General features: G+C 33.9%; 3 protein-coding genes across 3 annotated transcripts; all 3 read right to left on the bottom strand.

The window, feature by feature from the left end:
• Window positions 1-1,215: 1,215 nt before the first annotated feature.
• LOC104649827 (uncharacterized) lies at window positions 1,216-5,421 on the bottom strand. The gene is made up of 9 exons (XM_069290051.1): window positions 4,528-5,421; window positions 4,077-4,439; window positions 3,196-3,747; window positions 2,792-2,983; window positions 2,157-2,209; window positions 1,976-2,047; window positions 1,809-1,877; window positions 1,594-1,668; window positions 1,216-1,422 (listed from the first exon to the last, which is right to left on the bottom strand). Exons 1-9 carry the CDS (start codon window positions 5,419-5,421, stop codon window positions 1,347-1,349), a joined length of 2,346 nt encoding a protein of 781 aa, XP_069146152.1. The 3' UTR covers window positions 1,216-1,346.
• Window positions 5,422-7,470: 2,049 nt separating this feature from the next.
• LOC101264878 (F-box/kelch-repeat protein At3g23880-like) lies at window positions 7,471-8,772 on the bottom strand. The gene has a single exon (XM_004249657.5). It carries the CDS (start codon window positions 8,641-8,643, stop codon window positions 7,576-7,578), a length of 1,068 nt encoding a protein of 355 aa, XP_004249705.2. The 5' UTR covers window positions 8,644-8,772; the 3' UTR covers window positions 7,471-7,575.
• A 1,321-nt stretch (window positions 8,773-10,093) lies between these two features.
• Window positions 10,094-15,673, bottom strand: LOC101263649 (uncharacterized). The gene is made up of 7 exons (XM_004248991.5): window positions 15,449-15,673; window positions 15,239-15,316; window positions 14,050-14,156; window positions 11,874-11,951; window positions 10,994-11,095; window positions 10,736-10,817; window positions 10,094-10,464 (listed from the first exon to the last, which is right to left on the bottom strand). The coding sequence occupies exons 1-7, from the start codon at window positions 15,570-15,572 to the stop codon at window positions 10,346-10,348; spliced, it is 690 nt and encodes a 229-aa protein (XP_004249039.1). The 5' UTR covers window positions 15,573-15,673; the 3' UTR covers window positions 10,094-10,345.
• Window positions 15,674-16,215: the final 542 nt, after the last annotated feature.

Here is a 16,215-nt window from a genome sequence, read left to right on the forward strand (position 1 = left end):
AGGATTCGTAACCATATCCTACAAGGACTCCACATAATTAGACATTCACTAACACTCCCCTTTGAATGTCGTTAGATTATGTGCCTCGTTAAAATCTTATTAGATAAAACCCAGTGATAAAAAAATCTAGTAAAGGAAAAAGAGTACACAAATCTAATAATACGCATTATGGATGCCTCGTTAAAAACCTTACAAAGAAAACCCAGTGGGACAAAAACTTGTGAGGAAAAAAGAGTACAATGCGTATTAACTCCCCCTAATGACAACATCAATTCAGAGACTGAAATCTTCATTTTCCAAGCTTGTGCATCATCTTCTTGAAAGTTATAGTTGGTAGGGACATATGGTGAATAAATCAAGGGAAAAAGGTTAAAAATGCCCTCAACGTATTTCAAATGGTTCAAAAATGCCCTCCTTCCATCTATTAGTTTAAAAATGCCCTTAACGTTTTTTTAAGATTTAAAATTGCCCTTTTTTAACAGCCTGCTGACATGGCAAAAGTGACATGGATTTTCATTAAACATTTCAAAATTTATGACCCACTGGTCTTAAAACCAATTTCTAAGTGCAAATCCAATTGTGGCAATCCCTGTACGGTTGAAATGAACTTGGCCAAATGGAAAAACTTGCAGGTGTAACACAAGGTAGTACTCTAAATTCTTTTTTGGATTACTCAAGGAAACTGAATCTACAGGCACATGATTTTGGCTAAAATATAATAGCATAGACTTCTGAAGTGACTCATAAATGCTTGTGTTTGTCAAGTCGGAAAAGGAAGGTGCTAAGAATTTGATCAAAACTGCATTGTGTTTTAAGGCAATTATCTTGTGGAATTGAATATCCAAAGTTCGTTTGGGAATTGCCACAGTAGTCTTCTGATCCTTCTTCATAACAAACTGGATTATGCATAAGTCTGCCAAGTGAACAAGTAGAAAACTGAGATTGTTAAACGACTAAATTGTATTCAGAAGAATCAATTGTCCTAACATGAATGATCCAGCATTTCTTTCTCATTGCTAAAGTGGAGAAAAAGTGACTCGAGGACTTACAGTATTTGAAAAGAAAATCCAGGTCTTACTATATATGAATCGATGGAATTGTTCTGCAAATCAATCAGTTTTAGTTGACCGCTATAGTTGGATGTAATATTCAGGGTTCCATTGATCTTGTTTCCCCTCAAGTTGCTGTCATAATAACCACCTCATTGTCGTAAAATTGAAATACAAAACATAGAATCATATACTAGGTCACTTTGTACTACCTCAAACTTCGTTACAAGTCTAGCACGCAGCAAAAAATGAGAATAGTTGCATGACATGCACTGTGGCCTAAAAGTAAAAGAACACTCACACAGTCTGTAACTGAAAAAGACTGAAGAGGGTTGGCAGAATTTCTCCTTGAAGTTGAGTGTTCTCCATTACCCTATGAGCAGAACAAATACAGGTGAGGTGCATAACAAACTCTATGAAACACTTCATCCGATAACATGTACGCTTAGATGCATGTGAGTTCTGCTGAGTCACTTGAACTCAGGGACAGATACACACATGCATGTGTTAAGAGATAAAGCGAAAGCAAGAGAGAGATGGATACAAAGTCGTCAATGACTGCAAAGATGAAAACCACTGTGGAAAATCAGCTGAGCTGAATGTATTATTGCTCATATCTCTGCAAAACATGACCATTGGACACAAAATCAAATTAAAGTAATCTAAAGACATAATCTGTGATATCACAACATCAAGATTGATGCATTATCTTAGCAGAATAGAGTTCCAATCAGAACATCAGTATGTCAAGGAACTTACAAGTAGTTGAGGGCATTCATGCCAGCGAGATTAGGCAAAGGGCCAGTGAATTTATTGTTTGATAAGAAGCTGCAAGTGATATAGAAAATTTATAGATGGTCTGATAAACTCATAAAAAAAAAAGAGATCATATCAAGGTAATATTAACATTATGCTTGTCTACTCACAGTTCACTCATAAGTGTGAGACTTTTGAGGGTTGATGGAATTGTTCCGTCTAAAGAATTCCTGTCAAGACGACTACAGTATACATGAATATTTAGTTAGTAAAAACAGGTAATCAAAAGCAAGAAAAACGGCACATTTATTAGAGTTCCTTAAGAACATGATGGATTTTGGAAATACTTACACCACCTCCAGAGTCTGCACTAGTCCTAATGAAGAGGGTATTTTTCCAGTATACTACTTATTTCGCGAAATACATCCCTTATTCATAGCTTCTTTTAATTAATCAGCTTCTTTTAATTAATCTGCTTCTGTTTTTCATTATAGAAATTTAACTCGATAAAATTGCTGCACATTTCTTATCAAGTTATTCATGTCTTTCTCATTAGTTTGGAGTGGTATTCTGTTTCTTTCTTCTGCAACTTCCAACCATAAAACATAATACTACTAAAATAAACTTTTGACAAGTGAAACAAATCAACAATACACATAGCTAAACCATATTGATATTAGAAAGGTAACACTTTGGAGTCGATTGTTGTCTTAACAACCATTAATAATACAAAAATCAGCAAAAACACAAGTTGCTTGGAGTCATACTGTAGTTGTCTAACAACCATTAAGAGTACAAAAATCAGCAAAAACACTAGTTGTTTGGAGTCATTGTTTCATTCTCTCCTTACATAACACTTAATGACACTAAATACAAAACAAATTCTACATCCCCTTGCCCCCTATAGGCTTAAGTTTGCCAATTTTTCTCTCCCTTGTAGCTTGTAACTGGTTTGAAGTCATTGCTTCTTTCCCTTTCCAAGTTACTTTTTTTGGTGAATATGGAAGGTTGGTCGGCATTGATATACCATTGTAATCTCCCTGGAAAGTTATCTTTCTCGTCCCAATATTTATTTTCTTCAGTCTCTCATGAAGTCTAAAATTACTTTCAGACACCACTTTAGGATATATAGTAGGATCTGAATCATGCTCTGCTACAATAGAGCTCTGGCTAGAGATCTGACTTAAACCATGAACAGGAATGAAGAAACATGCACTTTCTTGAGTGTTATCTGATTCTATCAAGGGTACATTATGAGATTCTTGAGAGCTTTCTCAATCTTGGAAGACGTCCTCGTACTTATCATTGAGCTGCATGAAGAAAAAATAAATTAGATGATGATCGTTAGATACAAAATGGGAACACCATTTATGAAGTTAAATATTGTTACCAATGGACATTTTCTTCTGTTATGATTTGGTTCACCACAATAACCACAAGTCATTAACATTCCTTTTCTAGAAGCTGACCAAGCCCCCTGCCTATTCTTAGCCTCATCCTTCTCTCTTGTTCTCTTCATCTGTGGTCTACCAGCCATCTTAGCTAAAGTAGGAGGCTCCATGGCATGGTGCGGCTCAATCTTCCAAAAGTTTTCACCTCTAACTGGTTCGATCTTGTGCTTATATACCTTCAAATACGCTTCCTTAGAGTACCACCAGTGTATTTCAACAATAGGGTCAACTTTTTTATGGATAAATGCTTTGATGGCATGAGGACATGGTATTCCAGATAAGTCACATACTCTGCATGAGCATCTTTTAAGTTCTATATTGATTGTATGCCTATCCACACCCTCGGTCACTTCATATCCACAACCTCCATTAAACTCAACCTTACATCGTTGGGCAATGACCTTGTAGTCATTAAAGAGATGCATTGCATGTGGTGAAAACTCATTCTTCCAACTTTTAACTTCAGCCTCATGCTTCCTTATGTTCATTACCTATACAAAAATAATCAAAAACAAAAAAAATGAACCAGCTAATGTTGCACGAACTGAAAAAAACATAAATTTAAAACATCTTAAAACAAAGACCTAAAATTCTGATCATTAAGCGCGATCAAATGGAATAATATTTTCATCATAAAACACTATTGGAATCAAAATGATAACACTTATAAGTTTTAACACTTGTTATTACTCAAGTTGAAAACTTTTCAGTAGCTTAAAACATTTTTTCCAACTTATTCCAGTAGCTTAGCACACAATCTAAACAATTAGCACTTGTTCATATCAACTATATTGAATTTAAAAAAGCAAGATTTTCTAACCTTCACCCTTATTTCTTCCAGCATCTTTATGATTGGCTTTTGTCTGGCCTCTACAATCCATGAGTTGAAGGACTCCGTGAAGTTGTTGTCAATCATGAAATTTTTGCATTTGGTGTCAAAATATGCTCTACACCATTTTTCTGGTGGATAGCTCACCAAGGCCTTAGCAGCCTTCTTATTCAACTCACCCATTTTTGTAAGTTGATCTTTGAACTCCTCCTCATATGTACTCCAAGCACACCACCAAAGAAGCTTTTTCAACTCTGCGCTTCTGTAATTTTTGCTCCAATTAGCTTCAATATGCCGAACACACCATCTGTGATTTGCTTTTGGGCATACATTAGTAACAGCATTCAATAAGCCCTTCAAAAACATAAATTCATATTAGTTGCAGAATAATGTAGATGAAAAATAACTAAGAAAAGAAGAAATAAACTTAAAGTAAAGATACCTTTTGCATATCTGATATAAAAGTGACATTTTCACCCAACTTTAAGTCCAAAGAATGTTTCAGCAGCTCCAGAAACCAGTTCCAAGTTCTTTTAGTTTCTTTATCTACAACGTCCCAAGCAAGTGGATAGAAATGGTTACTCGAATCTTGTCCCACTGCGACCAACATTATTCCCTTACTTTTTCCTTTTAAAAAGGTGCCATCTAGCCCTATAAAAGGTCGCAAACCTCCTTTCCAGCCTTCCTTTAATGCCTGAAAGCATATATATAACCGTAAAAATCTTCTTTTCCCTTCTTCCATAGCATCTCTTGACAAATTGATCACTACATCAGTTCCTGGATTAATCATCCTCAATTCAATTGCGTATGCCTCTAACTTATTATAATCATCAGCGTAACTACCATCTAATTTGTCCAAGACAAGCCTCTTAACTCTCTTCAATTTTGACTCATTCACTTCAAGATCCAAAACAGATTCCAAGTGCTCCTTCATGTCTTTAATCTTAAACGTAGGGTTATTCTGAACTTTCTTCTTAAAATATTGAGATAAAATCCCAGCTTTGGCTCTCCTGTTCTCAGAAGTCTCATAACATGTGTGTTCCTGATTCAAGGTCTTGATCTTAAAACCTTGATCTCTCCCATCCTTGTAAATCGAGCATCGAAAGGGACAATCAAGAACACAACAATAAGTAACTCTACCTTTGTTGCTTTTCTTTACTCTAATATCCCTCTTATTTGCAACAGCATAAAAGTCAATAACTTGTTTAGCTTCTTTGAGATTGCTAAAGGTCATACCATACTCCAAATCCTTGTACTTGTCTAACGTTTCATTGATATCAAGTTGTTTTTGCTTTTTATAAATCTCCAGCTCTTCACTATCATATTCGCTAGACATAGTTTCACCATTTTCCTCTTCCTCACTACTATCACAATCTGTTCCAACTTCTATAACATTGTCACTTTTATGGTAACAACTAATGTTGGAACTAACCCAAGCTCCTCTTCAGAGTTATCTACCGCAAAAAAGTTCACTACCTTGAAATTGTCAGATAGTATATTTTGAAGAATTATAATGCCTTCATCCCCCTCGATCACATAAAAACCACCAGATGGGGCTGTAAATAGAAGCTGTCGTACTTCACTAAAAGCTAATTTTTCTTTAAATTCTCGACATACATCAATGTAAGACAGCAAGTCAACTTCGTAAGCTCTCCAAACGCGAAACAATTTTTTATGGTATACCAATTGTGGTTTTCGAAACCATTGTCCCCCATAATTAAAAATCAGATCAACATTTTCAATCATTCTTGAATCGAACCAATATGCAACACAACAAAAAAGAAGAGACCACATCAGATAATACCAAATGTGATAAAATATAATATGTATAATAAAGCATATAATAAAAAAAAGACATGGACCCCCACTAGCAGTAAAAAACTCTACATTAATGAAGACAAAGACAAATAAAAGAAAATGGACATGGACCACTACAACTAACACAATACAAAGAAAGAATAAAAAGATTCAAAATACATGATTTTTTAATAGATACTCAAATACTCTATAATCTAAAAAAAATAAAACATTACCTTAGTTGCAGGGTAATGAAATCAACTGAGTGAAAACTTGAAGTAACAAAACAACATAACTAGAAGGTGTTGTGATTTTCAACCTTAAACCTCCATCCTCGGCAACTGCTACAAAAAGAAAGGCTGAGAATCGTGTGCAAAAATGGAGTTCAAGGATATGTTAAGTTAAAAGGTAAACGGGTTAGTGGGTGGGTTTGAGTTTTTACATAGATGGGTCGGGTCGTTGGGCTGGATTATGAAAATTTAGGTGGACCAATAAGATGAAGTCATTTGTCTAATTTAATGATTCATCATTTGCCATGTCAGTTAAAAAAGGGCAATTTTAAACCTTAAAAAAACGTTAAGGGCATTTTTAAACTAATAGATGGAAGGAGGGCATTTTTGAACCATTTGGAATACGTTGAGGGTATTTTTAACCTTTCTCCGATAAATCAATTATAGTATTACTTGAACAGACCTCTTGCATGTTGATATGACCATTCTTGAGAGCTCATTAGTGTAGAAAAACCTTTTTTTAATATGATTTCTTCTATGTGCTTTTATGAATCTTCCCTTCAAGATCAAATATTTCTGCAAGTTCCTTACTTTAACTTCCTTAAGCGAACAATCTATTGTCTTTTGAAAACTCTTCAAGAGTTTCAGTTCAATTTTTTTTTTTAATGAAGAATGAATAAAATTTAAAAGTTATGAATTTTTAAAATGTGAATGTCTATAATCAGTGGTTGAGTCAAAAAATTAAAAAGGGATTCAAAATATTAAAAAAATAGACACATGAAGTAGCCGAAGAGGGTTTGATATCTATTATATATATCTAAAAAAATTATTTTAACCAAGTAAAAATAATATAATTTTTCACCGAAAAAAACCCCCTTAAATCTTGTCTATACAAAATAGGCCTTGCAATTTTTCATACTCACTCTTTATTTGGTACACCTTTTGTCCAACTATAGGTTCGTGTGGAGATTTGAGTCATTGGACTCGAAGAGACTTGCCAGATAAATTCTACTTTCTATTGTATGTTAACTTTCTTTTTCTTTTTTCTATATAATTTCTAGTACTCAAACTTATATTTCGTACGGACTCACTCTTGTATTTGTTACCATTTATATGAAATTATTATAAAGTTTTTTCACAAGTCGATACACTTGACTAGTCATCTAGTTTCTTCTTTAGAAAAGATTGTAAATTCAACTAGAATAATATTTAACTTTTGATTTCCCCTCACCTTGTTTTTACCATTTAAGTGGAAAAAATCAATATCTAAAAATTAATGAAAAATATAAGACTGAAAATGTTCAATAAGCTATTAGCAATAATGAAAAAACAATATATTTATGAAAATATACAAAAAGAAAAGATTAAATAGGATCTTCATTTCATACTATAAAGTTGGAGTCTTACAACATATATATTGTAACTTCACCAATTGCAATCCATCAGAACTTGTGCTGACTTGACTAAGGACAAACTAGGGTTTGAACATAGAAATCAGCAAGAAGATCATAATCAAATGTTTTCAGATCTAAATATCTTATTGAATTATCACTTGGCTCGTACATCATGTGATATGGTCTAGACATAATGAAAAATTCACCTCTTTTTGTCAGATAAAAGGACTGAGCTAGAAAATACTCAGCACGGTCTAGACTACAGATGATCGTAAACGTCTTCGTCCAAGATTCTTTGTTCTCGTACTCCTTCATCGCCCACACATCAACGTTACTTGTGCGACTACAAATCATGATAGACAAGTTACTTTCCAACGCTCCCAACACGAAAATATCATTTCCACAAGGTGGCTCCTCCACCATTCTCCATTTCTCATCGTTCAAGTCAAAAGATGTTATGCTCCAAACAACATCATCAACAACACTAGCCCAATAAAGCTTTCCGTTCAGAAACTTACCTGTATTTATGAATCGCCCTCCGTTTGGAGGATGGTTAATTCTTCTCCAGCAATCGCTCTTCAGGCTATATATAGCGACCTCATGGAAATTATACAACACCACCTTATAATCATCACGGAGTTTATCGTATCCAAAACCATATATGAAACGACCGAAATGCCATGATTCAAATTTATAATCACGCAATTTCTTGTACTTTCTAATGGTTGGGTTCCATATATATATTTTCTTTGCCCTATTTACAAGACAAATCAATCCGTTCACTGAACCCTCAAACAAAAAAGATACCTCAAGGTTTTTCATGAGATAATCCAAGTTAGATTCCTGTATGTTGTTACTAGCTGATAAACTCAGATGAGAGTTGATAAACTCGGGGCTAGAGATCAAAGCAAGCCAAGATTTAGAAACACACCTAAATTTCAACAGAGATTTCACCGGAACCCTCGAAAGGATCTCAACAAGAATTTCAGTGGGCATACAACGGTTTGCGGGGTTGATAAGATCTCGATTTTGATGGGACGACGCTGAATTTTCTCCATTGAATTTTCTTCCAAACAACCTTAAACTCTTAATTTGGAAAAATGTTAGAGCTAGTAAATAAAGAAAGCAAATAAACATTTTTCTATTTTTTTTATTTTTATTTTTTATAAACTGGAGTGAGAATGAGAAGAAGATCAATCCTACATTTATAATATCAGTTACATAAGGGTAAATGCGTCATTTGAAGTGAAGAGAAGTGAACATGAAGATACGTCTCTCGCTAGCATTAAAATTACTGTGCACATGTGTCACTGGTATACGGTAAATTAATGAGTTATTTACGTTAAGCACTAAATTTATGTTTACAATTTACACCCTTTTCTTCTAATGTTTTTCACTTTAATTTAGTCATCTCCTTGCAAATTTTTTTTTTTTTTTTTTGAATTGAAGTGAGAATGAGAAGACGATCATTTCAAGATTTATAATATAAGTTACACAAGGGTAAATGTGTCATTTGAAGTGAAAATGAAGATACGTCTTTTGCTAGCATTAAAATTAATGTGAACATGTGTCATTGATATACGGTAAATTAATGAGATATTTACATTAAGCACCCTAAAATTCTTTTATGTTAACAATTTACACCATTTTCTTTTAATGTTTTTCACTTTAATTTAGTCATTTCCTTGCAAATATTTGAGCTGATAAAAAAATAAAAGCATATTAAAAAGAAAATGTTGGAGTTGATAAAGAAAGAAAACAAAACAAGTTTGTTTTCATTGGTGAAAGTGTAGGTCAAATATCATGAATTATAATTTATATAAAATTGACATAATTGTTGACAAATAAACACATGTAAAGTTTAAGTTTAAGCCAAGCTAATGGTACAATTATAAAACTAAAGCACTCCAATTTTCCCTTATCGACACTATCCATGTCATGAATTTCTTTCGATAACTCTACGTATAATGTCGATTCTAAATTATTTGTTTGATTTGATATTGAATGACCTTTCAATATAAGACGTTTTTTGCATTAAGAGTAATGATATAATTTAAATTAAATAATACAGATATAATAATAATTTATATTTTTAAAAGCGAGATAAAAATATCAGTTATTATATATGGATCAATTATGTAAAAGGCTAATAAAGGCAAAATATTCAATATTAAAACTTAAAATGTCATGTAAATTGGGGGTAATTGAAATGTACAACCAATCATGTAATACTAGGAAACTATTTTGACTCGAGCTCAAAAATTGAAGACTTGCCTATTATTACTAGTGTTATATAATATGAGTTTAAGATTTATACAATGTCATTATAAATTATTTTTTACACCATCAAGTTATTAAAAACAATTATGAGTAAATATTCTTAAAATATTAAAATTTTACTAAGATACATTACATGAACTACATTAATGCCAATCAAGACTTTTTTCTTTATTTTGTCCAAAGAACAAGACAAAAAAAAAAGACTTTGATTTTGTAAGCCCAAGAACAGACAAATCACAAGAAACAAGAAAAAAACTGTAATGTAAATGCAAAAACAAGAAAGTTGACTAGTACTTCAAGCCAAAAATTATAACCAAACACATTTTAAAACTTCACCCAATTTTTCACTACTCACAATATTTTTAGAGTTGTGTTTTTGGAAGGTAAAAATTGGCAGTAAAACAAGGATTACTTTTCTTTCCCATTTGTACACTAAAACAGAAGGTTTCCAATAGTATTCTCAATGGGGGTCTTCAATGTTACTCCTGCAAATACTAGGTTCTAATACATATAGATACAAAAAGTTTCAGTTGTAACAAAATTGTATCCTGAAGCAAACCTATGCGCGGCTCATGTATTGTCCATTTCTAGTATCAACCATAATTTCCTCTCCTCTATTTATGAATAATGGAACGCTTACAATTGCACCGGTATCGAGGGTTGCTGGCTTTGATCCACCTGCCACAAAATACAGATCATATTGACAACCAGCTATGTATATTTGGCATCATAGTGTAGCTATATGTTAGGAAGAAGAGTGTCAAGAATATCAACGGTTGACACTGAGACGAACCAAAAGACATGGATGATATATAATGTTATATCCCTATTAGAATCGAATCATAGGAACATAAGATCTAGTTCAAAGGCGTGAAGCATTTATGCCTCTGAAATCTCCTTCTAGGACTTCCAGTTCAATGGTTCAAGCTAGTAAACAGTAAATGATTACCTTGGGCAGTGTCACCTTTGACGCCTGGATCAACGTCCACCACTGTCAACTTTACTGTTATAGGCAATTCAAAGTCGATCACCTACAGAAATAATAACCTTAGTTTACTGATTACGATAACAACAATATATGAAAGAGATTGCTTCTACAAGAAAAACTACAGGATCAATGTGAGAGACTGAGATTCCCAATTGACACTTATAAAGTAGAAAAACAGAAACTGCAAACACTTGAAATAAGTTCAGCATTGGAAAATACCTTCCCGTTCCAGAAAAGCAAACTGCAGTCCATGCCCTCTTTTAGAAACTTTGCTTTATCTCCAACTTCTTTTTCATTTAGACGATATTCTTCATAAGAGGTCTGCAACGAAATTTCCCCAAAGTTACCATAGAATATACAGTGAGTATATAATGGGGGATCAGAAAACAACCAAATTCTAGGTCATCCTTCGAAAAAGTGGGCAAGGACAAGGAGAATTGGAGGGAACTTGATCCACATACCACACGAGCAATGTAACCAATTAAGATATTAGAGAGCCACATTAAACTTTTTCTTTTGTATTTTTATAGGTATTTTGCCTATATGCACCAAGAAGGTACATATATTTACAGAAAAAGACTTTCACGTCCCTTTAACCATGAAGGGAGACCACCAAGTTAACAGAAGTATTTAAATCATTTTCCTGTTTCAGATCACACCAAGCATACAAAAGAGTAAAACCTAAATTCTGTGAAATGCAAAGCTATGCCTCTATTCTTATGAAGCATTTTAACCTGTCAGACTAGCATAGCTCAATCGGGATAAGAAAGGGCAGAGCCGACAACTTAAGGGACTTATGAGGTGCAACTATAGATCAGATATTTAGAACTTCACCAAGACCAAATAAATTAGCCGAACCTTGATGCCCACACTTGTATATGCTACAGCACTACAGTTAGGTATAATCCCTCAAGTAACCAAGTCCATGGACTAGAAGATAATTGCTGCCAGGTTTATGCTAGTTCCTTTTCTTTTTTTCTTTTGGAAGGAAGGAGGGAGAAAGATAGCAGAGTGTCACTTCAAAAGATTGGGATATCGGATCTCTATAAAAGTAACTTGCATAAGCATGCGCACTCTATTAAAAGTTACTGTACTTTACCAGATCCATGAAGACATACTGGGCACCATCCTTGTAGGTGAATTGCTTCGTCTCCTTGTAGATATTTGCCTCTTCTATCTGCAGGGATATTTGAATGTCAACTGAAATTTAAATAGCAATGACAACTTGGTTGAGAAAAAGAACTGACGTCAAAATTGCAGGTCCATTATCAATGTAATAGATCAGTCTTTCAGTAGATTGTAATGTATTTTATGTTCTAAAACAGGAAGGAAAGGAACTTCCACACTGCCTTCGACAGACTTTCTATTGCCTGGTAAAAGTCGAACAACAAAATTAGTTATGGCATTCCTATAAAAAGGAGCTTGCACCACAGAGTTAAGAATTCCTGCCTTTATTTTCTGAAGTATGGTTGTATAATTCATGATTTAATGCTACCATTACTTCAGTCAACAAAAAAGAGATGAGAATATTAAGCCAGATACACAATGTAAATATAACAATTATTTGAGTTGTATAAATGAAGTTTGAGGTTGTACATCCTTGCTTTATATCTTTCATTCTCAATCCTAGAGTTTGTAGTAATCCCCACATTGAGAAAAGGTAAATGACACTTTCCATTATGTCATAATTTGATTTCCACCTTGTAGGGCGGAAAGCAAACTAATAAACTCTCATGAATCATGATACATATCTTACTTCAGCACCATTCTATAATTTTGCATAACCCGACTGTGGGTCTTATGTGATCCACTTCTTTCATTCTATAGCATCTGATGCCCCTTGACAACAAAAGCAGGGGATTCATTTAATATTATTTCTTTAGTCAATTCATAATGTGCATTATTTTTTCTTCTCAGATTAACTAATATATCTCCAACTAAATGAGCTCGTACTCGGACGAGAGACTACATGATGAGCATGATTTTTCCCACCATCCAGGAAAAAGCTATATGCTAGACTACAGCAGCTGTATTACTTTGTCAACGTTCCTCTAGTAACCTGCATCAGCGCCAGAAATACTTATTTTCTCCTTCTCAAAGAGCCCTATTATCACCAACTTCATCACGACATTTAAAACCCAGTTTGTCCCTGCTCATGCTACCATCAGCATCATCATGAACACAAGCCAATGCCATTTGTTCACCAAAAGCTCCAGAACATCTCAATGACTGGTCAACTGGTTGTATATACAAGTTGTGTTTCTTATATACACCAAAAGTGAAAGCCTTAAAAGTAATATTCAGTATTCACAAACACAGTAGTCTCAACACAGCATCTTCGCAGATTGGTCAGATACCACTACCATCAGCCATGCCGTCAACATGAAACTTCCATCAATTCAAAATCCATCAACTTCCAACCATTGTACATACAGAATCTTCTCAAACATTTTCGTTCTCTCTGGTATGATATCTAATCAAGAAATTTTGAGTGTAGAAACAAAAAGCATGACATGTATTTTGAGTTTTTGACATCTAATCTATCAAGCAGACACCCTTCGAGAGATCAATGGTCCAACTCTTCACCACCAACTTCCAAAGATACTCAACTAAATAAGAACATCAATGAATCTTTTTTTTTGAATACCTACTTCCATAGTGGCTGGAAGTCCTTTCATCTTTCATTTGTATTAAAAGTTACTTCTACAATTTCAGGTGTGACTACAATGATAATAAAAGGAAAATATAAAGTTTGACACTTTTCTTAAGGAATTCTCAGAAGAGTTAATACAAACAGGTTGCTAAGTATAACTGGATGGAACAATTTGTGGAGTTAAGCTAATATCTAGCCATAAGATGGCAATTCATCTGTTGCATCACTAAAGCTCAGAGATGGAACTGCAACCCCTAACAAAAACTTTACCAAGATCAGCAAACACTCAAAAGAAAACTCTTTATCACTTATAGAAGGTTTACTGGATAATTTCCGCAATCATCTTAACACTCAAAAGAAGACTCAAACTAAAGTGATTTTCAAAAGGTTACCAACTATTTCATTTCAAAATATATGGCCCATTCATAGTTTCTCAGTTTGTTTGAAGGTACTTGACAACTTCAATTGGTTGATTACAAAAGAATGGCTCGTGCTACATAACAAGTTCTTGTTGTAGATGACATGAATGTGACATTGTGGTGTGACCTTGGCAATAAAATCCACTGGAGCATATAAATATATAGAGTAAGAGAAAAAAGCATAGTGGTTCCACAGATATTACCTTACTTCCAGCTCGGAAAGTTTTCTCAACGCTATTCCCTGTTACATAGTTGCGCAGCGTGGTCCTCACGAATGCAGCCCCTTTCCCAGGCTTTACATGAAGAAACTCTAAACACACCCAAATGATAAGTATTATCAAACAGTAAAAAGAGTCAACCAAATTTTAGGTGTACTCAATACCAAACTATTCATATATATATGTATTTGTATTCAAAAAATCATCTGTTTTTGACTTCTGCTTTATGGACTTCAAGTAAGATAACAGTCTATTGTACAACGATACATAAGTGTGAGCTTATCACAGTCCCAGAACATTGTCTTGGTAACCTATATAGAAATCTAAACAGCAAAACAAACAGTTTATAACAGTTAGCATACCCTAGAGTGTGAGTGGACCAACAATGCTCTAAGTAAATTTAGCATAATCCAACCCTTCGGCGTGGTCCAGTGGTTTGGGCTTGGGACTTCCATGTTGGAGGTCTCAAGTTCGAAACCCCTTGTGAACGAAAGCATCTTCTTGGTCGAGCTTGTCGCACCGGGACTACCTAGTGCAGGTTACCTCTCCTATGTGGTTTGCGAGCTACTCCATAGGAGCGGGGGTTTTACCCTGTGCGCACCCAAAGGGTAGAGACTGCAGGTTTCCCTTGTCATCATATTATTTTTTAGCATAATACATTCATCCGTTCCTTCATTGTAATCATGAAACCTTACACTTCACTCGGAATCCTCTAGTCTTGCTCTACTAGTTTGTGTATTTTCAGCAGTAATTATCATGTTATCTGGGTCAATAGGATAAATTCTGGTTGTTAATTGCACATGGCTATAAAATTTTCAACATAACAAACTTTAGCAACTTCCATAATTGTAAAGAGTATTGCAAACTTCACTTCTTTAAAGACTAATTACTTGACTTTCTAAAGCCCGAATGTTCACAACCTACTTAATAGAGCTAATTCACGACCCCTTTCCTTTACTTGTAAAAAATCAAACAGACATTTCGCATAACCAAACAATAAAAAAGCTAAAATCACAAACAATGCACTATGAGGAGGGGAATCTTAGTAGTACAGTTGGTTTGGCTACCAGAATTTTCACCCCTATCCCTCAATTTTCAGGCAGAAAAAACTATAATCATCATGTTGGGTTATTAACGAAGATAATAAAGAAATGGGGAGTGGTCATTTAATCACCTATAACCTTGCAAGGAGATCCATCCACTTCAATGTTGCTGCCCACTTTAATATCATTGCTGGAAAACGCGAATATCTCTGAAAAAAAATGAAAACTTTAAAACACCCACAAAAAGTTTTTGAGTAGAAAAACACAAGAACATTGCCATAGTCAACTAAATAATACTACTCCGACGGAGTAAGAATTAGGAGAAGCTAAACGTTACTTACTTGGGAAGCAGTGGGATGTTCTGCGGAAAATGGAGGTAGAAACAAGAAATGGGTTTGATGAAAGAGAGGAGAGTGAACACGAATTGGGAAACAGAGATAGCTTGAGATTAGTGAGTCCCGCCATTGTTGCTCTGCAAATGGACTATAACATTCCTGTCTGTCTATAGATAAGTAAATTATATCTATTACTTCTTCGACATTCACTCAATTGGAAAATACAACTCGGCCCCAATTATTAATTTATTTGTTATAGTTAAAATATTATTTTATTCGGTTAAGTAATTTTAAATACTCTCTCAATTTCGTAATACGAGAAAAATATATTTTTAAATTCTCGTCAAATATTATAAAATTAAGGGTATAATTAAATTTAATTGAATTAGTACATAAATATTTTTAAGATAGTTTGGAGACGAATCTAATGGCTTACCGTAAGCTTATTGAAAACTAGAAAAATATGCCGTTTAAAAATATTTAATTTAGCTCCTACAGTTTTGAAAATATATAAAATAATCCCCATCTTTTAAGTCTTAAAATAGTTGCACCTTAATTATATTGGGACTAGGGAATTTGATCGTGCTTCGCACTGTCTTTAAAATAATAGTAAATGATTACTTTTTTTCAATCAATTATATAGCTTTCTTTATTTTCAAACGTAATATTATCATTTTATTTTTTTATTTATACATTAATTATGAAGATTGTTTTGAGATGACGATTGAAATGAAACTTAACAAATTTAATATCTATAATCTATTAAATGAGGG

The sequence above is a fragment of the Solanum lycopersicum genome, chromosome 10 (assembly GCF_036512215.1).
Source record: "Solanum lycopersicum chromosome 10, SLM_r2.1".
NCBI lineage: Eukaryota > Viridiplantae > Streptophyta > Magnoliopsida > Solanales > Solanaceae > Solanum > Solanum lycopersicum.